This window comes from Rana temporaria, chromosome 5 (genome assembly GCF_905171775.1).
Source record: "Rana temporaria chromosome 5, aRanTem1.1, whole genome shotgun sequence".
NCBI lineage: Eukaryota > Metazoa > Chordata > Amphibia > Anura > Ranidae > Rana > Rana temporaria.
The window spans coordinates 133020181-133044576 of NC_053493.1; the positions used below are offsets into that span (position 1 = coordinate 133020181).

The window sequence follows — 24396 nt, forward strand, 5'->3', positions numbered from 1 at the left end:
AGGCGTTCCGAATTGGCGGCAATTTCCATTGAAATCTACGAGTACAAGTTGCCTAGAAGTCGCCTTGTAGTACAGGAACCTTTTTCTGAAGTCAGAGCAACTTCAGTAGTGTACATTAAGAAGGTTCTCATTTACTTCTATGTCATTTCTTATGTCCAGCAACTTCGGGCAAGTTGAATCCCAAGTTGCTGTAGTGTGAACCGGCACTAACCTTTGCTTTGCAGTGTATTTGCACAGAGCGGCCCAGACCCTTTTTCTAATAGGGTCCCTCTCCGGCTCTCCTGGCCACTCCCTCCTGACGAGTGCCCCCACAGCAAACAGTTCTTCATATTCGCTGACTTTGACAGCAGTGGGAGCCAATGGTGCCACATTGCGGTTATCAGCCAATGAGGAGGGGAGTCCAGGGCAGACAAGACAATTCTACAACATCGCTGGATAGAGAGGTCTCGGGTGAATATTAGGGGGGCTTCTGCACACAGAAGGCTTTTTATCTTGATGCATAGAATGTATTAAGATAAACATTCTGCCTTTTATAACCACTTTAAAGCAGAGGTCCACCCAAATTTTTTATTTTTATTTTTTAAAGCCAGCAGCTACAAATACTGCAGCTGCTGACTTTTAAAAAAAAAAAATGGACACTTGCCTGTCCAGCGCGCCTGTGATTTCAGCAGCCGAGCAATCGCTCGTCTCTCGGCTGCCCCCGCCGCCATCCTCGGTGAGGGAATCGGGAAGTGAAGCGTTGCGTCTTCACTGCCTGGTTCCTGACCGCGCGTGTTGCGCCCTCACTGGTCCCTGCTGTTTCCTGGGACCAGTGTCTTTCCCAGTTGACAGCAGGGGGCGACGCGAAGGGGCGTGACTCCCTCGGCAGTTTATTCCCAGAAATGGGTGCAAATGCATATCTTTTTGCTATAGTAAATATCCCGATTTAAAAATAAAATAAAAATTCCTCAGTTTAGGCCGATATGTATTCTACATATTTTTGGTAAAAAAAAATCGCAATGAGCAATCAATATGATTGGTTTGTGCAAAAGTTATAGCGTGTACAAACTAGGAAAGATTTATGACTTTTTTTTTTTTTTTTTTTTTTTTTTTTTGAGACGAACAGTTCGGACACTTGAAATTTTTTTGATGATCATGGACATTTACAGAACGATCAGTGCTATAAATATGCACTGATTTACCGTAATATGCAAATGTCACTGGCAGGGAAGAGGTTAACTGTGTGCTCCAACTGTGGGGGGAAGGGAACTGACTAGGAGAGATGAGAGATCATGGTTTCTACTTTGTAGACGCACACATGATCTGTCTTCTCTCTTCTGATAACACGGGACTGGTTGAAAGGAAAAAATAAATTGCATGTAGTAGTAAAATGTTAAATCAAATTTTGATAATTGTATTGCTAGATTTACAGGAAGTTGTGTTTTTGTTTGAAATGTTTGTAGGAGGCTGGCAGCATAAATCGATCGCTGAGTTGCCTGGGTCAGGTGATCACAGCCTTGGTGGACGTGGCTAATGGAAAGCAGAGACACATATGTTACAGAGACTCCAGACTTACATTTTTGTTACGGGTAAGCATTTATGCGCTGGCACATCATGTATTTGTATTTATTGCAAGTATTTCTATAGCATTGTTGATTTACACCACACTTTACATACTATTAACCACTTCAGCCTCAGAAGGATTTACACCTTTAATGACCAGGCCATTGTTTGCTATACAGCACTTTGTTGCTTTAGCTGACAATTGCGCGGTTGTGCGAAATTTGTGTCTCCTGCCCCCCACCCCCCAAACACACACACAAATTGAGCTGTACTTTGGTGCTATTTAATCACCTCTGGTTTTTATTTTTTTGCGCTGTAAATAAAACCAACTATTTTGAAGAAAAATATTATTATTATTATTTTTTATATTTTTTTTTGCTATAATAATAAATATCCCCCAAAAACAAATAAATAAATAAATAAATCTTCCTCCGTTTTAGACCAATATGTATTCTACATATTTTTGGTAAAAAAAAAAAAAAAATTGGCGTATATTGAGTAGTTTGTGCAAAAGTAAACGTGTCTACAAAATAGGGGATATATTTATGTTTTTTGTTTTTTGCGGGACGGCAACATTGCGGCATGCAGATCGGACACTTTTGACACTTGGCTTCCCTGCTAGCGAATGGGCGCGTGCCCACAGATCGCAGTGTAGGCGCCCAACGTACAATAATGTAGATTCATGCAGGAGAGCCAACCTGCCGCAGTGCAACTCTTCTTGAACATATCCAAAAATTAAATGGTAAATCAATGTCGCAAAAGTTAATGCAACATATATAAAAAACGCAATTTCTGTCAGTTTGTCATTCATTGATTCCTTATTCTATTCTAATAATCGAGACCGTTCCATTCCATCTTTGATGCTTATAAATAAAGTTTGTTCCTCGTTTTAGCGTTGGAGAAATGCTTAATCATGTCTGAAAGAGAAACTGTTAAATGAAAAGCAAGGAAGCAAGAGAACGTACAAAGATTACAATCGTTTCAATATTTGGTCTCGAAAGCGGGCACATCCTTCACATTAACCACTGGCCGACCAGCTCGCACAGATATACTGCGGCAGGTCTGCTCTCCTGCGGGATCTTGACTCTGGGTCCCGTGGACTCTGTCCGCCAGCGACCAACGATCGCAGTGAGGGGAGGTAGATTGGGGACCTGCCTATGTAAACAAGTTGATTCCCCGTTCTGCCAGATGACTTGACAGATCTACTGTTCCCAGGGATCGGGAACCGTGATCTGTCATGTTCCAGTAAGCCCATCCACCCTACAGTTGGAACACACCCAGGGAACCAACTTAACCCCTTGATCGCCCACTAGTGTCATCCACTTCCCTGCCAGTATAATTTTTACATTGATCAGTGCATTTTTATAGCACTGATCAATGTAGAAACGTCACTGGTCCCCCAAAAAGTGTAATTTGGGGTCAGATTTGTCCGCCGCAATGTTGCACTCCTGTTAAAAATCAGATCGCCACCGTTGCCAGTAAAAAAAAAAAACAATAAAAAATAAGCCCCTAAATCTATCCCGTATTATGTAGAGGCAAATAACTTTTGCGCAAGTAAAAAAAAAAAGGATGAAGATATACATATTAAAATAGTTTAAACAACAAACATGTAGAGGGCTGTATAGCTACTTAAACTAAGTTGACGATTTTTTTTAATTGACCTTTTTGTTTACAACGCAAAATTTAAATACCACCAAAAGAAAGCTCCATTTGTGGGTAAAAAAAAGATGTGTATCTTGTTTGGGTCCTTCTTCTTGTAAATTAAATTACTGGAAGAAAACGATACAGGTAGCATATGCGAACTTCAGGAGATGGTGTCCTGGCCAGCCTGGATTTTAAGGCCCCTTTCACACTGAGGAGTTTTTCAGGCGGTATAGCGCTGCCTGAAAAACTCCTGCCCAGCCTTCTCAATGTGAAAGCCCAAGGGCTTTCACACTGAGGCGATGCGCTGGCAGGAGAGAAAAAAATCTCCTGCACGCAGCAAATTTGGAGCGGTGAGAAGAGCGGTATGTATGGGAAACCGCGGTAATACCGCTCGCAATACACCTCTACAGAGGCGCATTGCGGGCGGTATTAACCCTTTATCGCCCGCTAGCGGGGGTTAATACCGCACCGCTAGCGGCCGAATCCCACGGCAATTCCGACTGTATAGTGGCTGCTATACCGCCACCGCGCCTCCCGCCCCAGTGTGAAAGGGGCCTTATTGGGGCCTTAATGCTGCAAGTAATAAGTGCAAACCACTGATGGAGAGTATTCACTTCAGCCCCGGACCATTTTTGTAAAAAATTCTATTTTTTTGCTATAATAAATATTCCCAAAAAATATGTAAAAAAAAAAAAGTTTGTTTTCCTCGGCTTAGGCCGATACGTATTCTTCTACATATTCGCAATAAGCGTTTATTGATCGGCTTGCACAAAAGTTTTATAGCGTCTACAAAATGGGGGATAGTTTTATGGCATTTTTATTAAATGTTTTTTTTTTGTGACATGGCGGACACTTTTGACACATTTTTGGGACCATTGTCATTTTTACAGCGATTGATGCTATACAAATGCACTGATTACTGTAAAAATGACATTGGCAGTGAAGGGGTTAATTGTGCCCTAGTGAGTGATTCTTGTGCATGCGTCCACAATGCCACAGACGTGTATATATACACGTCCTTCTACCTGTCCGTGCCATGCTGCCGACGTATATAGTCGTGCGCTGGGCGGCAAGCAGGTATAGGCTGCAATCTCTAGTGGAAAACAAATTTTATATATGAAAAATTAAATGAGGTTAAATGCATCCTTCTTGAATGGTACCACTTTCTGTAAATGTTTTAAAGGACATAACCTTTCAACTTTAATTGACTTAATTTCTCCAGTACCCAAGGACCACCCCTTCCCACTTTATTTTAAGTTAGACTTTTTTTTTTTTTTTTTTTGTAACTTACAGTAGATCTGTTTTTGAAGTGTGTGTGTGTGTGTGTGTGTGTGTGTTTGTTTTTTTACCCTTTATCATTTAATTGTAATCCTTTTAGGACTCTCTTGGAGGTAATGCAAAAACCTTTATCATTGCAAATGTTCATCCTGGATCCAGGAGTTTTGGCGAAACACTTTCTACTCTTCATTTTGCCCAGAGAGCAAAACTAATTAAAAACAAGGTAATATTTGAATTTTACTATATTGAGCAAGGTGTTTTTGAATTGATAAGAGAATTTTTACTTATGGCCAAATAAGCAGCTAAGCATGTTTCAATTTTTATTTTTAAGGCTACACTCCATGTGGCCCCTGAGCTGCAGCACAACTTCGTCCATTGACATGCATTACAGAATATACTGTTTGCATGGCACTGCATGCATGCAGATGTATTTTTCAAGCTTGGGAACCTTGGCTCTTTATTGTAGCACTTTACAGACTGCAGTGTTTTTGTAGCTGCAGGCTGCTTTCCAGGTCTAGAGCTGTGGCACGGTCCCAGATGTATCCCTGTCTCTGTAGAGAGTCTGGGGTGGGGAGGGAAGGACAGGTTCACTACTACAGGTGACCCCAGCCCATATAACCTTTCCCCTTGGAACAGACACTTGCAATCTGGATTCTAGTGACCCTTTAATTATAGGGTCTTCATCATTGTGACTGCTCGATTCCTTGTGAATGCTGACTGTAGAGGTTCTAAGTGTGCTCCTGCACTACCTCCTGCAGAATCTAGCTCTGATCTTTCAGGAACCTTTAGAAAAGGTTTGGATTTCTAGTCTCTAACCATCTCTTCACCTTACACGGGTAGTCCTCTAAATAAACCTGGTGGAGCAATGTATAACATTTTGGATATAAATGCCTTGGTGGAAGTGAGTGACTGCATTTAATTGAAAATTTGGGTAGGGGAGAGGTGCCAGTTAACAGAGAACCCTTGTACTTTTACAGCATGCACTAGTTGTAAATAAAGAAAATACATATTGCCTTGTAACCCATATTTGGCCTGTAAAGCCAGAAAAGGAAGGAGCCTGCCTTGGTCAAATATTTTGGGATACCATATCCCGTAGGCTCGCCATTTCAGGGCATGTTGTAGCTTAACCAGCTCTGGGTATAAGGCGTTAAGCCAGATGGTACTATATAAGTCACAAACCATGTCACTTTTTGCAACTGTTTTTAGTTTTAACCAAGATTTTATGTGTAGCAAGGTCTCCGGCCTTGTCCAGTCTAATGAGGACCTCCAAGGCCAAAGATAGCTGACATCCTTCAGTGTGTGGTGGGTTGCAAGGCATAGTGGGTGCAAAGATGGTGAAAGTCATTGGGCGCCAGACACTTTTATTGGATGTAAAAGAGGTTTTATTTCTTTTGACAGTCCTTTTTGTATTTGTGGGGGAAGGAGGGTTAGGCCCAGGAAACCCTTAAGTAGTTGGATTCAATTGGCAGACTCCAAGACTTCAATAGGTGGACAGCTGTGCAGGGAAAGGCCCTTGCAAGGCTCCACTTATGCACATGCAGGAATGCTGTCCTTTTTAACAGTTCCTAACTCAAACGTAACAGTTCTTTCAGCTCCACTACACTACAACTGCCTTTTTGTAGTTCAACACTGAGCTCCAGGTCTCTCACTAGACCCTCTAATTCACCGATTCTGAATCCCTTGAGCTGCTCCAAGGTTGGCGGTGGTATCTTACTCTTCCCTGCTTGGTCCCTAGCTTGATACTTCTCAAGCTTCACCCCTGCTAACCAGCGAGGTCCCTTGCTTGACTCGCAAGTCAAGAGTCTGACTGCCCTACAAGAGTGTCCTCCGGGTTGGGTCCCTAACTTGATTCCCGCCTGAAGTTTCCTGATTCTGCACCGTGCCTGTTCGGTGAGAATATGGTTCCAGTACTTTCTTCAGTTACTCACTGTGGTCCCTGGTAAAGGTTGTTGGTCCCTTTTTTTGTGGCAACAGCTATCCTTCTGCCTCTGACCACTGGCAAGTTCTCTGGCCAACAGAACGGTCACTTTCGGTTGGACTGCAAGACGCAGTCTTCTGGATAGCCCCTTACACAGCCTGGTAGCCAGATGCCCCTGGGATAGGCCCAATCTCCAGGCCTAGCGGCGTATGACTCGCGTCCACCCAGATGGCCGTCCAGGTGGCACAGAACACAGATCACCTGACTCCGCTCAAATATTATAGGTACTCCCAACAGGCCAAGGGATCCAAGAAAACCCCTGCCCATTGGCTGAGATACCCCATATACCCATAACCTGACCTTGGGTTGCCCTTCTCATATCAAGTACCACCAAGTATCTGCCACCTAGTGGTAGAAGAGAGAAGTGCAGCAAGGCCAAACGTAGGGAGAAATCAATGGATCTCTATCGATCAACCAAAATAACGACTCCTGGCAAGTAAATTTGTGAGGAGCTCCCTGACTAAACCCCAGGGTGCTACATGTGCATCAGCATATAAGTAGACCTATATTTTTGTTAGGTTTACATAGAGTGGGTCTAGGCCCTCAGCAAGGGTCCTGGCATGAGTAATATGTGCCACTGTGGCCAGAGTAGAATCGCGAACTGTGGCTTCTGGGTCAGGTTTCCTCATTCCATCAACCAAGTGCTGCAATTGTGCTGCTATATAGTACAGCCAATGGTTAGGAGTGGCTAGGCCTCCACTATTCCTTGGATTCTGCAACTTCTCCAGTTTTGAGTCTAGGTGGCCAGTCCCTCAATCCTAAAAATCTTTACAGCCATGAATGGTGTATTGTGTAGGAAATAAAGTAATTGTGGCATAATTTTTTTTTTATTATGAGATTGGTTCGTCCAATAAGGGACAGCCATAAATTACTTCAAACTTTGTCAGGAAAGCAGGAAAATAGTGGTAAAATATTCAGCCGGCAAAAAGTTGTAAGTAAGTTTTACTGGACAAAAGGACAGGTGGGCATCATGTCTGACCACATTAGAAAGGATTCCATTGCTTAAATATTGGTTGGTGGCATTTCTGTGCAAAAATAAATAAATCGTGAGGCTGCCTTTTTGAGGGCAACTGCTTGATGGGACCATGCTTGGATATACTTTCATCCAAAAGGTGACTGGAGAAAAGCACGCTTTTACCCCTAAAGAAGGTGGCATACGGGACAGGTCAGAAACTGGTGCCTCCATTTTAGAATGCACAATTAATTCCTTTCGTAAGCAACAAGCCTTGGACTTGGGGTTGTCCCGATACCACGTTTTTAGGGCCGAGTACAAGTACCGATACTTTTTTTTTTTTTTTTTAAATGTGTCCCCCACAAATGCAACCGTGTCCCTCAAGAGAAAGCCCCCCAAACCCCCCCCCCCCCCCCCCGCCGTCACCTAGTTGATTAGCGCGGGGAACAAAACAGCTTTCATTTGAATAGCTGTGTGTTCCCTGCCGCGCCTCGTCATATTGCCCCCCCCCTTGTCCGGGCACTTTGATAGACAGCTCACCCATCCAATCCTGGGACGGGTGATCTGTCTATCAAAGTGCCCGGACAAGGGGGAGGGGCTATATATGACAAGGCGTGGCGGGGGAACACACAGCTATTCAAATGAAAGCTGTATTGTTCCCCGTGCTTATCAACTAGACGGGGGGGGGGGGGGGGGAGAGGTCTTGGCTTTCTCTTTGAGGACTGCTCCGCTCTCTCTCTCTCTCTCTCTCTCTCTCTCTCTCTCTCTCTCTCTCTCTCTCTCTCTCTCTCTCTCTCTCTCTCTCTCTCTCTCTCTCTCTCTCTCTCTCTCTCTCTCTCTCTCTCTCTCTCTCTCTCTCTCTCTCTCTCTCTCTCTCTCTCTCTCTCTCTCTCTCTCTCGTGGAAAAAAAAAGTTTTGGGGCGAAGCATCGGGAGCATTTGCGCGAGTACAAGTACTGGCGCAAATGCTCAGTATCGGTGCCGATGCTAGTATCGGGACAACCCTACAAGTTGGACTGTAAGCAGAAGCCTACGTCTGTTTCGCAAGAACTGGACCTACTGTACATTTCTGAACCCAGTGACATTCTCTTCACAGTGAAGGTGCGCCTCCACTCATGTACGGTAAGTTTGTTGAGGGAGGGCAGGAGATCTGTTATCCTTCATGGTCTTCTGGTCTCGGGAAGTAACAGACAATTAGGTCTGCGGAGTGGCGTCCAAACTGAAATGTTGCTGCTTTCCCTCTCTATGCTTTGAGCTCAAGGGTATCTACAGAGCCACAAAAAATAGCATTTTTCTTTGCAGCTCTGGGTAGGCTACTAATACAGGGGGTCATCATACCCATACTGGAGGGTGGACTCACTACTTCTATTCTAACATGTTTATGGTTCTCAAGCAAAAATGTAGATATCCAGCCTATTCTGAACCTCAGGGGTCTCAGCAAGTTCCTGTAGGTTCAGAGTGAAATCCATGTTCAGTGATTACCTCGGTTCATAAGGAGGTAGTTGAAAGGGTCACTTGTGTTCTAAATTTTTAGCAGTTGGCCTTAGTTCTTCTGAACCAACATCTGGGGTATTTAAGTCTAGTCCTTGATACAGCACAAACAAAAGTACTGCTTTCGCAGGATTCCAGTTGAAGTTCCTGATTATCAGATTTTGATCATTCCACGGTCCTTAAAAACTGCTTGAGCAGAAGATAGGATTGTATGGAACAAGCCTGATAAGACTTTGGTTGGATTACTCTATAAGTGTACAAAATGGCATATGATGGATGGAGATTAGACTGTCCATACAGTCTTTCTACATCACACAGTGGCAATATTTGGCCTGATAGAATGATGCAGGTATAATGATGATAACTTCTCGAACTGTGCACTTTGATATACCGTATTTGCCGGTGTATAAGGCGACCGGGCGTATAAGACGACCCCCTCATTTTACAGGTTTTTTTTTTAAAGATTTTTTGCCTGACGCTTCATATTTCTTCCTTCTGGAGCCATATTCTTCTTCGTTGTTGCTGGAGCTGTAGCCAATCACGACGAGCAATGTATTCTATTAATGAATACAAAGCCTGCTTGGATTGGCAGAGGCTGTAACATCATCAGCCCACGCTCTGACTCTCAAAGCCAATCCGAGCAGGCTACTGTATGTAGCCTGCTCGGATTGGCAGAGGTTGTTGCTCCAATCCGAGCAGGCTCTGTATTCATTTGAATACATTGCTCACCGGGATTGGCTAAGTGGTATATACTGTATGTAGCCGAAGCTACATACAGTATTACTGCACATCCAGCAGGCATCCGAGCAGCTGACCCGGGTATAAGACGACCCCTGCTTTTTGGCCATTTTTTTTTTAAGTGTAAAAGGTAGTCTTATACGCCAGCAAATACAGTATGCCAAATATTTTGTTTTTATCCTAGTGTGATTTATAAAATTCACTGTATGTATAGTAAACCAAAATCAAGTGATTGTTTGTTCCGGTAGCGTTGTTGGGAGCTCCTTCAGCAAAACAAAGAATAGCTTTATTTATTTTTTTATGGGACATTTGGAGATATTCAGTATCTGTAGACCCTTGAGTACATTTGGCCGCAGTGCTATTTTGACACTTGTCATGCTACAGCAATACTTTGGGTTCCAGTTGGTCTCCCTTTTCCAACATTTTCCACTCACTGGAGATGTCCATTCATTAGGCTTCGATAAAATGTTTATTTGTAATTCCATCTATTCATACTGTATATTGCGTTGCTACTCAGTCAGCCAGTGAATTTTGTGTCCAGCTCTTCTCTAGAGTTAATTCTAATTTGTTATCATTGAACACCTCCAGGCTGTAGTTAATGAAGACACCCAGGGGAACGTGAGTCAGCTACAAGCAGAGGTGAAGAAGCTGAAGGAACAGCTTTCTCAGCTCCTTTCCGGACAGATGCCACAGGATATTTCTATTGCCAGAGGTAAGATGAGAATTCAAAAGCATTTACTATTACTTGCTTAACTCCTTCACCCTCATGCTGTGCATGGCATGATAATGATGCTTCTAGCTGTCACTGCATAAATAATTTGTCACAGCTCTGGATGTCAAATTCTTCACAACTCACCTTTTTTATTTGACTTTTTAATTAAGATTTTTTTTTTTTTTATGCTAAATCCACTTGTGCAAATTTTAAAACACATTATTGGAGACTATTTTGGTGGTAAAATTGTGTTTATTGATCAAAATTGCATCTGCCATTGCAACATTTGTGTTTACTTCCCATAGGCAGCTGTCAGTTTGATTAAAAGGTGTGTGCACCTGCATGTGTCTTTCTTCCTTTTTATTCCTGGAATTCCCAACGTTGGCCAAAGTGTATTTTGATTAGGTACAATGGCCGGCGGCTCTCCTGCCGCTGATAAACGTGATCTCGTGGCGAATCCACCACAGAGACCACTTTGATCTTGAAGCGGACCGCCCACTCTTGAAGAGGATACCGGGGTTATGGTATTTATCTTCGAAGTAGCGACGTAAAATGGCTGTGGGCAGTCCAGAAGTGGTTAAAAGCCAAGTCTTCTGTCTTATATACCATTAATGTACCTCGGTTGCAGAAAAATACAAGTTTCCTTTGCCTTTGAGAATTGAGTCTTTACCTTGGCACTTGCTGCATTTCTTAGAAGGCTTCAGACTCCCTGGTATACAAGGACAGAGCGAGGAGTTTACCAGCTGACCTCATTGGCACACCTTCACTCATCAACTAAGTTTTCTCTGCATTTCTCTCCACATGTGTATTTGCCTGGCTTCCCCTGGGGCCCTTTAGACGGGCACAGGCTGCGTGCTAAACTCCCTGGGGCTGCATGCAGCCCACAGGACACCCCTGATGTAGTGAAAGAGCCTTTCTAATTGGATACAGAGTGATTGGGTAGATGGTGTGTTGTCCTATTACATAGTTTGGGAAAATCTAAAGAAGATTGTACAATCAGATTGTATAGTGTATGGCCACATTTATACTCTTAAAATTACCTTATTGCACTTTCACTGTCATTAATTAAAGGGCATACCAAACACCATGCCAAAAGGTCCCATAAACTGCTTTGCCACATTTAGCGCAGCCCATTGAAGACATCGAGCTGCCCTATGCGTGTCACTGGAATAAGGAGCCAAAAAAATGCGCTCCCACTACTCTACATGTGGATGGGGCCTGGAAGTGAAATTGATGCGTTAACACAAGAAAAGTTAAGCTCCATTCACATCTGTGTTTCCAAACGCATGGCAAACCACACACAAAATGTGCCCTTTGCCATGCGTTTCAAAAATGTGCATTGTGCTTGTGTTGCCATTACATTTTTAAAAGCGCACCAAGTGTGACAAACGCACCAAAAACTCCAGTAACCCACCATGATCTGCTCCAAAAAAAAAAGTTATTGAGCGTCTCTTGGGTGATTTGTTGTGTAGGGCATTCCATTCAAGTGAATGGAACGAGTGAAAACGTCCCAAAACGCATGCAGGAATGTGAGTTTCCACTACATGGAAATGTGAATGGGGCCTAACAACAACTTAGTGTCTCTGTCCACTCCCTATGTACTTGTATAAAGATGACCATACACTATGCAATCTGATTGTACAAGCTCTGCACAATTTCCACGGCGAGCCTCCATTTTGTTGGAGACCAGATGTTATACTGTAGATACCAGGACTCCGCAGCATCTAGGATCCATCAAGTTTGGCTGCAGTTACTTCATGCTTTAGACCTACAAGGGGGAGGTAAGCGCTCTGTGAGCCCACCATCTAAGAAGACCTACCTGTGAAGCATTTGTGTATTGCATTTGGCAGCACTGGCTTCACTGCTATTGGACACTTATCACTCTGTTTTCTCACAGATTGTTTTAGTTGTTGGTACTTATAAAGTTTTAGTACTCATTTAGGTTTGATCACTTTATGCATATTCCTCCACGGTTTTTATTCGTTGTCACTTTTATATGATATCTTTTATTAGATTCGGTATAATAACCTTTTTGTTCACGATTTAGTGCATTTAGGATTGCGCTCATTACCTGCTTTTCTTGTTTCAATTTATTTGTTAGTGTTTGTACACATTTAGATTTGAGCAGCACCCTATGTGATCGCACACATTTCCTAGTTTTGATTTCTCTTTATTCATTTTGGCTAGCGCAAAAGACACCATTTTATTTCTGCACAATTTTTGTTAGATTTGCCAGAACTGTGGAATAGGATGACACACCTGACCAATTCATTAAATTTGTATCAAATCAGACAGGCCCTTGTACTTCATAGTTGATGGGAGATCTAAAGGAGATTGTACAATCAGATTGTATAGTAAGTGGGTGGAAAGTAGTATTTTAATGAGGGAGGTGTGGTCCAGAGTCGTTAACACGCCCTCTTCTGTGATGCTTCTGGAAGATGGCCTAACAGGATTTGAAAGCTGAGCAAGCGATGGAATTTGAAGATTTAAAACTCCTGTGGATAAGGTAATTGGGAGAAAAAGCACATTGGGATAGCTGGGCCAGAAATTGCATTGAAAAACGCTTCTATTATGAAAACTGAAATTTTGTCAAAGGTGAAATTATCCTTTAAGCTGGCCATGCACTAAACAAAATTTGGTCAGTAGATCGACATCCTTCAATTGAAAAATTGCCAGCTGAACAGCAGCTACATCTACCCAGATGCCACCGCTGATCTGATATTTTGACAGCCAGTGGGGATATTTTTTCCCAGTTTAGGCCATGTAATCTTCTGCATATTTTTGGTGAAAAAAATCGCTATAAGCGTATATTGGGTTGCGCAAAAGTTCTAGCGCTTACAAAATAGGGGAGAAAGATTTGTCCTTTTTATAATTTACTAGAAATACGGGCGATCTCTGATTTTTAGTCGGGACTACGACATTACAGCGGACAGATCAGACTATTTAGGCACTTTTTTAACTATTGACATATATAGTGATCAGTTCTAGAAATGGCGACTGATTACTGTATAAATGTCACTGGCAGGGAAGGTGTTAACACCAGGGGGGCCGATCAAGGGGTTAAATGTGCTCCCTCACTGTGTGGTCTTACTGTGGGGGGGGGGGGTGGGACTGACTAGGGGAGGAGGCCGATCGGCGTTCCTATATACTGGCAACACACGACCTGTCTCCTCTCCCCTGACAGGACATGGATTTGTGTGTTTACACACACAGATCCACGCTCCTGCTCTGTCGCGAGCGTTTGCGGGTGCCTGTGGACATTGCGGCCGCCGGACACGCGCATCGACTCCTCAGTGACACGACAGGCATGTCCCCCCTATACCTCTTTAAAGCAGCCGTCGTACAGCTATGGCGATTTGCGCAGGGTAGCCATTCTGCCGCTGGCAGGCGGTCGGCATGTGGTTCAGGTAACTTTGCTGTAAAAGCAAGGAAGCACTGTAGTAGTATTAATGTGTTTTTACTAATCAAAAATGCTTTACCTACAAACTACATACAATTATACGACATGCAGAGTAACAAAAACAGGCTCCTGATATACCGCATAAGCTACCTGTCCTTTTTAGCAAATGAGCTTAGACAAAGTATATGATGAGGATACACTAAAAGTTACTTGACTTGCAAATTAAAGGAGAAGTGCACTTTAGTTTTGCACTCTCGTGACCCATTTTCAGCAGAAAGCGGTCTGAAGTTCGCTCTCTGACGTCACACAGATCAGTCCAGACACCACGTTGTCCTGACTCTGGGAGTCTGGATCCGCCAGATCAGTGAGTGGCTGAGACTGCTGCTCCCCGCCCCTCCACAGCTCAGCGCTCCAGTGAGCTGGGTCCACACAGAGCAGAGATTGACAGGCAGCAGCTCTCTGCTCGGGGCACTTGGATAACCAAGCCATCGGCGGCTCGGTTCTCGGTGCAAAGGCGGCGGGGGACAGATGCAGCATCGGACCAATGCTGCATCCACCTAGGTAAGTATGATTATGGGGAGAATCAGGAGATTTGAATTTGTGAAATGTTATGCATTCCAGTGCTTTTGTATTTAAAATTGCTTTCCCCTATTTATGCGTTTTTTCATTATAATCCTATATCTTTAAATCCAGCTCCTTCCATTGATGAGACAGATTACATGAATAACTTTTTAGAGGCAATGATGCTTTTGGAGAAATCTGAAAATGAGAAGAAGGTAAGGTTATTGCCCATTTAATCATATTGGTTAAAATATTTTGACGGCACATAAAATATTGCCTAAATAGATTTTGTAAAAATGTCCTGCTGGCGCTTTCTGCAGTTGCTGATTCACAGTGGGCTAGCACAATAATTAAACATGTTTAATTGCTCTTTCAGTTATTATAGGTCAACAGTGTGGACATTTGCATTGTCATAATATTGGGGCTATGCTTCCCATGTGACATTCTCATATCCGAAACATGTTTTTTTACATCAGTATATGTATAAATACAGACAGAACAATTTAGTGATGCTGTTGTCTGCATGCTTCTGCTTGATGTTTGCACCAGTAACGCTGCTTGCTGTGTGCAGTCAGCACTTCCTATCTAGACTTGTGACAAAGGTGGGCATAGTGGGCAAGCAACTTGTATATCTACTTTACCCATGACTTGCAACAGGTCTGTTACGGAATTCCCACTTTGGTTTCATTGCATGCTAAATGTACTTTGTTGGTATAATGAATTTTGATGGAATCGGAAGAGCAAACCTTCACCTTTTACATTTCCAAATTTTTTCTGTAGGCCTCATTACAGAAAGTAGCTCAGCTGGAAGACCTCTGCAGCAAGAAAGAAAAGTTCATCCAGTCAAACAAAATGATTGTTAAATTCAGGGAAGATCACATTGCTCGACTTGAGAAAGCTCATAGAGATGGCCAAGCAACCTTGTCGAATAATGAACAGGACAACCTCCTAGCAGAGATGAAGCAAGAACTCAAAGTTTTAAAAGGACAGGTAAAGACTAAAATACGTTAAAGCAGAAAATTTTTCAGCCAAAAGTCTAGTTACCCATAGCATCTAATCCCCCATCCAGAAGTTATTTCAGCAGTAGAGTTTCTAATGAAACCAGCATTCTGATTGTCTCTTGCAAAATGAAATGTCCCTGTTGTCACACTTCATACATACGCCCAAAAGCATATGGTGGTCACAAGAAATAGTTGCCCTGGTGTATTTTCATGCATGGATCAGGTAGGTTGATTGATAATGCTGTCCTACCCACCCCAGTGATATTGACATGGCCAAATTAGTTTCCAAAGGAGTAACTATACAGATCTATATAGACCACAGAATATGTCCAGTACTGTACTTGAGTTGGCCTTCGATCTGTGTGTTTTGAGATGACCGCAAATTTACACTGTTATTCAAGCTGTACACTCACTACTTTACATTGTGGCAAAGTGTCATTTCTTCAGTGTTGTCACATGAAAAGATATAATAAAATATTTACAAACATGTGAGGGATGTACTCCCTTTTTTTGTGATATACTGTATATGGTGTCCTACTAAACAACCAAGATGGTGCTGATCTCTTTATATATTACCTGTATGGGTGCCAATTGTGGACTAATTCCAATGCCACACATAATGCTCCACTACATGCCCAAGCAATAAACACTCTTGTAGTTGTGTTTAATGTGCCAATCTCGTATACAAATCCAATGGACACTGAGTCAATAAGGGTAAAAAAAACAAAGTCTACAGTGAGTAAATGTTATCCACATAAAAACAGAAATCCTAAATGGTGCTTACACTGGTTTTCACAGTGTGCAGTGGAATAAAAGCATATCTAAACCACTGGACTCTTGTCTGAGGCACACACAAACTACCCAACCAGCGGGTATAATGTGGCAAGATCTGTGCTTCCTTGAAGGTGTGAGTGAAGGAAGCTGCAGCATTCAAGCCAGCAGGGACACTAGAGCTGCTCTGTCAGACTGGAAGTGCATCACTGCTATCGGGAAGTCCTCAAGCGGCCATATTACCAGTCCATAGTGCCAGTAAGCAGGTCTAGCACCCCCGCTGGCTTGACTGCTGCAGCGTCCTCCACTTTCCCGTTCCCAGGGAGCACGGAACTTGCCACGTTATACCCGATGTGTGGATGCACGGGTCGTAATGCAGACACTGTGGGTTTGAACCTGTGCCCACAGTGTAGTCATAGAACCTTTTTCAAGTAAAAACTTGTTGCGCTTAAGACCTCTGACTGTGAGTAATCTCAAATGTTTTTGCTTTTACTTCTATAATCTTACATGGCTTTTTTTTTTTTTTTTTTTTTTTTTTTTTTTTTTTTGCTTTCCTTCCCCCTCAGTCCTTAAATCTTTATCTTGAAAGATAGTGTTGCCAGTTCAATCTAATTTTAAAAGCTTTTGCCTACTTGTGACTTTAAACTTCTTTCATGTTTTCAGTCCTTGTGTCTGCATTCATACTTGGTCTACCCTTAAATCTAAGCTTGTGCTTGCCACTTATGACCGTTTCTCACTTAAAACATACACGGGCCGCAAAAGTATATACTGCATGGCAAGTTGGCAGTCTTCTCATAAATGGCACGGTGGTGCACAAGGTCTTTCTGTGTTGCTTTTAACATCTAAGAATCCTGGATATACCTTTTTAGAATTGTAGTATTTCGTTTCTTTGCATTCTATGTTGATTTTCTTGTAACGTGCAACTTTTCATAGTAGGAAATTGTATAATTAATTTTCTTTGAAAACAGTTGACTTATCTTTTTCTATATGTGTTACATTTAGATTGAGCATCATCCTCGTGTAGCAAAATATGCCTTAGAGAACCACAGTCTAAGGGAAGAGAATAAGAATCTCCGCTCTCTCCAGTCTGTAAAACGAGCGCAAGAAATTGACAATCAAAAGATCGCAGACCTTGAAAGAGCTTTCTTGGAAGCTTCCTTGCGTGCAAAGAAGAATGGTGGTAATTTTTTTTTATTTTCTGCTTTTATTAAAGCTGATTAGATATTTATCAACTGTTATAGTTATGAGCAATACTAAAAATGTGTGACCACAGCTAAATAAAGAAATAAGCTAGAAATTAAAGAATCACTAGGATATGTGTTTGTGAATGGTTATCTTCTGGCCTGTCTCCTTGCCTTCTGTGAGGTAGATTAAAACTTAGATGTGACCAGGGCTCAACGATTTTACTTGGCTTCCATCCCTTGCAACTGTAGGACTGTCACCATGTGGTATGGACAGGTCTTTGAAGTGGAACTTCATCTAAAAAGGGATGCTCTCCCCTCCCCTAACTGTATTTTTAGGGGAGATAAAGTGTGTGTGTGAGAGAGAGAGATTATTTATTTTTTTGGGAGTGGGTACCTAGCTTTGACAGGTGCCCACTTCCGCTCGGATCACCTAGGCAATCTGAGTTGCCCTCCTCCCTGATGCACGTCCCAGGAGGTCTGGGTCCATTGAGAAAACTTGGTGAGACTGGCACATGCATAGTGGAAACCTGGCTGTGTGAAACAGGAAGTCGCAGCTGGCTTCCCACATCCAAGATGGCGGCGCAGGTAACTCGAAGACTGGTGAAGAAGTTGCGCAGGCGAGGACAGCTCTGGATCCCTGGCTGGTGAGTGACTGCTTTTATTAAAGTCAGAAGCCACAGTATTTGTAGCTGCTGACTTAATAATTTTATTTTCCTAGCTTGTTTGGCCATACTTCTCTTCTGGGTCACAGGAATGCACTTATTCGCAGTCCTGTGACTCAGATTCAGTCAACAATGGACTAAAGTCTGCTGTTGGCTGGTTTCACAGAGCTGGTCCAGGCTCTGCAAGAATCCCGACTTTTTAAGGCTGGGATCCACTCAGATGCCTGACCAGCAGCCTCACAGACTCTTAGCCAGCCTCTTCTTACCTCTTCACAGCCCTGTGGTCAAGTGAGAGCTGGAGGGACAGACATAGCTGGTGACCGACAGTCCCCACACTCTGCTTAGTGAAGGCCGAGAACTAAGCAATCCAATGGTCATGTGATTGCTCAGTTCCTTGGCCTCAAGCCCCATTTCAGTTTTCCTGCAGGTTTTTCTCTTCAGGTAAGGTTTGACCTCATATTAGATGGTTTTGGTAAACCCGAAGAGAAAAACCTGCAGGAAAACTGATAGTGTGTATGGGGCTTTAGAGTCAGTGGGCAGCCATATAAATGAATATGATTATTCTTTTGGCCTTTAATACTTTGTCACTAACCTAAATCAGGTATGCATGAGTTTTGACTTTTCTCTTTCCTGATCTGCTTCTTATTCCTGCTCTGTAGTTTAAACTTCAGAAGTTAGGAGCCTAGCATTTTAGAGAGGACTCCTGCACTGATTTCTTATTGCTCTCAATAGGAGATGCTTCATACATCCATACGTTTCTGGATCGCAAGATTCACTCCTCTTTCTTGGTGCATTCAGCTGGAATATCGTGTGAATCCTGGATGAAAGTAAGGCCCCTTTCACACTGGGGTGGGAGCCGCGGTGGCGGTATAGCGGCGCTATACAGTCGGATTTGCCGCTGGATTCGGCCGCTATCGGTGCGGTATTAACCCCCGCTAGCGACCGATAAAGGGTTAATACCACCTGCAATGCGCCTCTGTAGAGGCGCATTGCGGGCGGTATTACCGCGGTATCCTATTGTTTTAAATGGGAAGGAGCGGTATACATACCGCTCCTCTCAACGCTCCAAAGATGCTGCTTGCAGGTGATTTTTTTTCCTCTCCTGCCAGCGCATCGTCTCAGTGTGAAAGCCCTCCGGCTTTCACACTGAGGTTGCTGGGCAGGAGTTTTTCAGGCAGTATAGCAGCGCTATTTTTAGCGATGTACCGCCCGAAAAACTCAGTGTGAAAGGGGTGTGTGTGTGTGTGTGTGTGTGTGTGTCTCTGTGTGTGTGTCTGTGTGTATCTTTCTCCAAATCTTCAATGTTGCCTGAAAGCCAGCGCTAACTACAGGGGTCGGACAATAATGGCCTTCAACACAAGAAGGAAGCTTTGGCTGCACAAAATAACCTCTTGACAAGAACCATTTTTCGGCCATTTTAGCGCTAGAAATATCCTCTAAATGCCTGAAAACCACCTGCCATTAATTTCAGTGTGACTTTTTACACTGGGGCTGTGCGCCTACGGGACATTGGGAAAAGTTCTGCAAGCAGCATCTATTGGGGCGGTTTGGGAGTGCTGTATACAGCTCTCCCAAAATGCCCTGCCCATTGAAATGAATGAGCAGCGCTTCCAAAGCATCTGAAAAGTGCTTCAAAAGCGCCGCAACACGAACGCTTTTAACCCCACTATCGGCTGAAAAGCGCTGCTGGCACTCGCCGGCCCTAGTGTTAAAGTAGCCTTAAACTAAGTTGCTATCTAGCAGAAATGGTTGGGTGGTTTATTTTTTTTATTTATTCATTTCCCCCTAGTTTAATTTTGAAAAGGTTAGAAATCCGTATCAACCTATGAAATCAGAAACGTAAACTGTTGGGCATATTTTATAAACCTATGACATTCACTGCAGTTGACTCAAACATTTTTTTTTTTTGTCTTATGATTTTTTTTCTCCTTTGTCCAGCTTTACCAATGCACTCGACACCAATACCCTCTGAAAATAGTATGGTTTCTACAGAGAGGCAAAAGGAGAAGTTACTTCAGCTTCAAAGTGAGCTGGCCACAGCAAAACAAGAATATGAAGAATTTAAAGAATTGACAAAGTTAGTTGATAGTCGTATTCTAATCCTTTTAATACAATGTACCCTAAATGTAACATTTACAGAGATAATGCATAGGCTGCCATTGAAGAGCTTTCATTTAATACATTGTACAAGTTGCCTGGCTGTTATGCTGATCCAAAGGCTCCAATATTTTAACTGACCCCAAACAACTATACAGATCAAGAGCTCTGACTTGCAAGAGAGATTGGCACTTGGTCACCTCTTTGTTCCATTTTATTCATGCTTCTGGACATTAGGGCTAGTATCGCACATTTATATGCATGAACATTTTTCAAAAAGATATTTAATGCTTTGAAATGGCAATTGGCTAATAAATATTTCTGAGGACTGCATCCTTGGGTAAGCAATCGAATAACGGCCAACAGCCTTCCTAATCCTCTTCAAGCCACATTTTGCTGGGTCCACCGGCGATCAAAGTATTGGCTGTCAGAGGAATGCATGACTGGAGCAATGATCGTGTAATTGCTCTTGATGGCAATTACTTAACCACTTCAATAACGCACATAGTCGTATGACGTCCACAAAGGGGATCTCCCATCCCGGGTGGATGTCATATGATGTCCTGGACTTTGTGCAGTGATATCTGAATGATGCCAGCAGCTAGAGGCATCATTCAGATATCATTGTGATCCTGCGCACCATAAGAACGATCATAGCGGCGGTTCCGCCGCTTGATCGTTCTTATAGGCGGCGGGAGGCGACACCCCCTCTCCCGCCGCCATCCGGTGCTTCTCCAGGCTCTCCCGTTCCAACGGGGGCCCGGAGAAAGGATCGCCCTGCGCCGGATAGGAAGCATAGAGATGACTGGTGACCAGATGGTCACCAGTCATCTCTGACCGTCGGAGGCCCCGGCGCGATGTGATGACGTCACGCACAGGTACCCGGAAGTAAACAAAGCCGCAATTGCAGCTAGTAAGCATGAGATCTGTGAATTTTTTTTCGCGATCTCATGCTTTCCAGCCTGGAGGAGAGATGTGGGGTCTTATTGACCTTGCATCTCTCCTTAAAGAGGACCTGTCGCGCACTATTCCTATTACAAGGGATGTTTACATTCCTTGTAATAGGAATAAAAGTGATCAAAATTTTTTCTCTTCTGTTCATGGACGGACACAGCAGCCTTTGACCTTTAGGGTATATCCTTCCTTCCAGGAGAGATTAGGCAGAAAAACAGCACTTTAAGTGTTAAAACACTTTCCTCAGTACAACTCCTCCCAGGGGGCGTGGTCCCCTGGGTACAACCCACTCTCTGCCTCAGCAGCTCCAGTTTTTTTCTGCCTAACGTCAGGAGACACATGGCCTTCTGGAGTCCCTGTACTCTGGAGTGGTTTTTTTTTTTTTTTTTTTTTTTTTTCGCTTTTATTTTGTTTTGTTCCTGCATTTTTGAATCCTGAGATTCTACTATCAACTGCCGACTGGGTGACAGGCTGGGTCTTGACTCTTGTAGTCCCCCCATGTTCAGCCATCGAGCGTGTGCCGGCCCTCAGCTCTGGGTCATCCCCGACATGCCCCATTGCTCCAGGGGTGGCTGGGGAACTACATGTTCCAGGGCACACATATGACCGGTCTCTATGGCCTTGTCACAGTGTGTCTGGCCGACAGCCATGCCGTTTAGCGGATGTTGGTTCTGTCCAGAATGCCTTCAGCCGGTGGTCGCAGGATGGGTAAGTAGGCCCCTTGCCCTGACAAGGTGGTATGGTTGGTGCTTCCCTGGGGAGGTCGACTGAGGGTCCACCCTGCTTTCCTCTCTCCCTCCTTCCCCATGCTGGGTGGCGGCTGTAAGGGGGGGGGGCCTCCTGGGGTTCTATCGCTACCGGGACCGTGCGTTGTGAGGTGCTGTTATTTTTTACTTTCTGGAGTTGCTGTATGTGCTGGCCGTGGTTTTTGCTGTGTCACTGTGTTTCTTTGTGTATGGCCGCCATTTTGCCGCAGATGCGGTTTACATAGCTCGGTGGCCGTTTTCTTGTAGCCTGCATGGTGTTTTTTTACCTCAGATGGAGGCCATCTTGGAAAGGTCTTAGCCTCTAGTGCCTGAAATAGCGCAGAAAAAGCCAGCGAATCACTTCCTGAGGGACAGCGCAGCCAGCACTTCTCAGCGTTTCAGCTCACACTGCAACCGGGTGGGGTGGTGAGTTCCCTGGGGGTCCCCTGCCTTCTCTTTTGCAGCCGGGAGGTGACCGGTGGGTTTTTCTGCCTTGCAGTGCTAGGGAGGCATAAGCGGTGGGGCAACATGGAGCCTGAATCAGGAGCTTCTACCCCAGCGATGCCTGAGTTAACCGGCAGTCCTTGAGGCGTTTCTCGCCAGGATTGAAGCGACAAGTGGCCAGAAGGGGGGTAAAAAGCGCCCCCTCCCTGAGCCAGCTTCTGGGGATGTCTCTGACACAGAATCGGGCCCTGCTATTGCATCTGGCTCTGGTTCTGTCATGTCAGATGATGCAGGCTTAGCCCACGCGGACAGTGAGGATGACTCTGCTTCAGGGTCAGTGCATAAGGAATTTGTTGGAGCTCTTATCACTGCGGTGTGGGATACTCAGAAACTTGTGGAATTGGCGGAGGCATCGGATGTGCCGGTCCCTTTTGGGTTCCGCAAGCCACCCCCGCACCGCAAAAGTGTTTCCTTGTGTTCCATATTTGGACAAATTGTTTTACAAGGAATGGGATATGCCGCAGAAAGTTTTTGCTGTTCCAAAATACTTTGCGACCCGTTATCCCTTTTTTGAGGAGTACTTTTTAAAAAAAAAAAGTGGGTCTCTCCTCCGTTAGTGGACCCTCCCGTGTCCAGGTTGAGCAAAGCCACCACGTTGCCTGTGGAAGGGGCTCCCGCCTTTAAGGACCCCGCAGATAGGAGAGTGGAGGCTGTGGCCTGCTCCATGATCACAGTAGTGGGTTCGGCAGTGAGACCGGTTTTGGCCGGGACTCTGGTGTCGCAGACACTTACAGAACGGGCAAAGTTCTTGCTACAGGAGCTGGAGGCGCAGAATGCTTCCGAGACCTGTGTGGACCTGGCTGAACAGTTGGTTCAGGGTCTGAAGTTTGTCTGTGAGTCGGCCCTGGATACGCTCCCTTTGCGCTCTAGGGTCTCCGCCTACGCGGTGGTACTACGTCGCCTTGTGTGGCTGAAGTGTTGGTCTGCGGACCAGTCCTCAAAGAAAGCCTTGGTGGATTTACCCTTTAAGGGTGAATGGCTTTTTGGGGCGTCTCTGGATGACATCATAAAGGATGCCACAGGTGGTAAGAGCACACTGCTCCCACAGTCTGGGAAGGGCAAGGAGCCTCACCTGTAAGCAAGGGCCCTCCTTTACTACCCCCAAGTTTGTTTGTTTTTTCGCCCGCCCAGTGCGGCAGGTGCTAAGACCCCCGCTGCAGGGCAGAAGCGCACCTGGTACCACAAGCCCAACAAGCCTGCGGACAAACCTGCTTCCGCATGAAGGTCTGCCCCGCCCGTATCTTGGTTGGGGGGCCGGCTTCGCGAATTCGCGGCTCGGTGGAGGTCTCTTCTTTCCGACCGTTGGGTTTGCAAAGTAGTTTCCTCGGGGTACAATATAGTTTTTCTCTTGTCCACCAAACAGATTTTTTTCCTTCCAACCTCCGGATCGCCGGACGGATTTGTCAGCGGCTGTCCAGGACCTTCTGGTCAGGGGAGTGATTGTGCCGGTTCCCTCGACGGAACGGTTTCAGGGGTTTTACTCCAATCTGTTTGTAGTCCCGAGGAAGGAAGGGGTCCGTCCAATCCTGGACCTCAAGGCCCTCAATTGTTTTGTCAAAGTGCAAAAATTCAGGATGGAGTCGATACGCTCAGTAATAGCAGCGCTCCATCAGGGGGACTTCATGGCGTCCTTGAATATCATGGACGCATACCTACATGTTCCCATATGCACAAAGCACCAGAGATTTCTGCGCTTTGCGATCGGAGAGGACCACTTTCAATTGGTGGCCCTCCCGTTCGGCCTGGCCTCGGGACCACAGGTTTTCATTAAGGTGCTCGCCCCGATCCTGGCCCTGCTGAGGCAGCGCGGGATCGCTATCGTAGGATATCTGGACGACCTTCTCCTGGGAGCTTCCTCAAGCTCAGAGTTAGAAGAGGACATGTCTATCACGTTTCAGACTCTCCATGAGTTCGGCTGGCTTCTGAATATCCAGAAGTCCGTGTTGGTACCGTCTCAGCGACTGGAACACCTGGGGCTAGTCCTGGATTCTGCGGAGGCGAGAGTTTTTCTCCCAACGGAGAAACTTCAGACACTGCAATCTGCGGTGCAGCAGTTGTCGACCCAGAAGTGGTCAACTCTTTGATTCTGCATGAGGGTTCTGGGTCTGATGGTGGCCTCTTTCGAGGCAGTTCCGTATGCCCAATTCCACACCCAGGTGCTACAGAGGGAAATTCTGTCACG

General features: G+C 44.6%; 1 protein-coding gene across 2 annotated transcripts in view; it reads left to right on the plus strand.

The window, feature by feature from the left end:
* KIF15 (kinesin family member 15) overlaps positions 1 to 24396 on the plus strand; it is a 116778-nt gene that overhangs the window by 32685 nt on the left and 59697 nt on the right. The window contains exons 9-15 of one of the 2 annotated variants that reach the window (XM_040353133.1): positions 1443 to 1568; positions 4565 to 4687; positions 10211 to 10334; positions 14428 to 14510; positions 15076 to 15285; positions 17070 to 17247; positions 19852 to 19990. In XM_040353133.1, the coding sequence (XP_040209067.1) occupies positions 1443 to 1568; positions 4565 to 4687; positions 10211 to 10334; positions 14428 to 14510; positions 15076 to 15285; positions 17070 to 17247; positions 19852 to 19990 (983 nt within the window). The remainder of the gene's footprint in view (positions 1 to 1442; positions 1569 to 4564; positions 4688 to 10210; positions 10335 to 14427; positions 14511 to 15075; positions 15286 to 17069; positions 17248 to 19851; positions 19991 to 24396) is intronic. The other variant, XM_040353134.1, reaches the window with a different exon arrangement.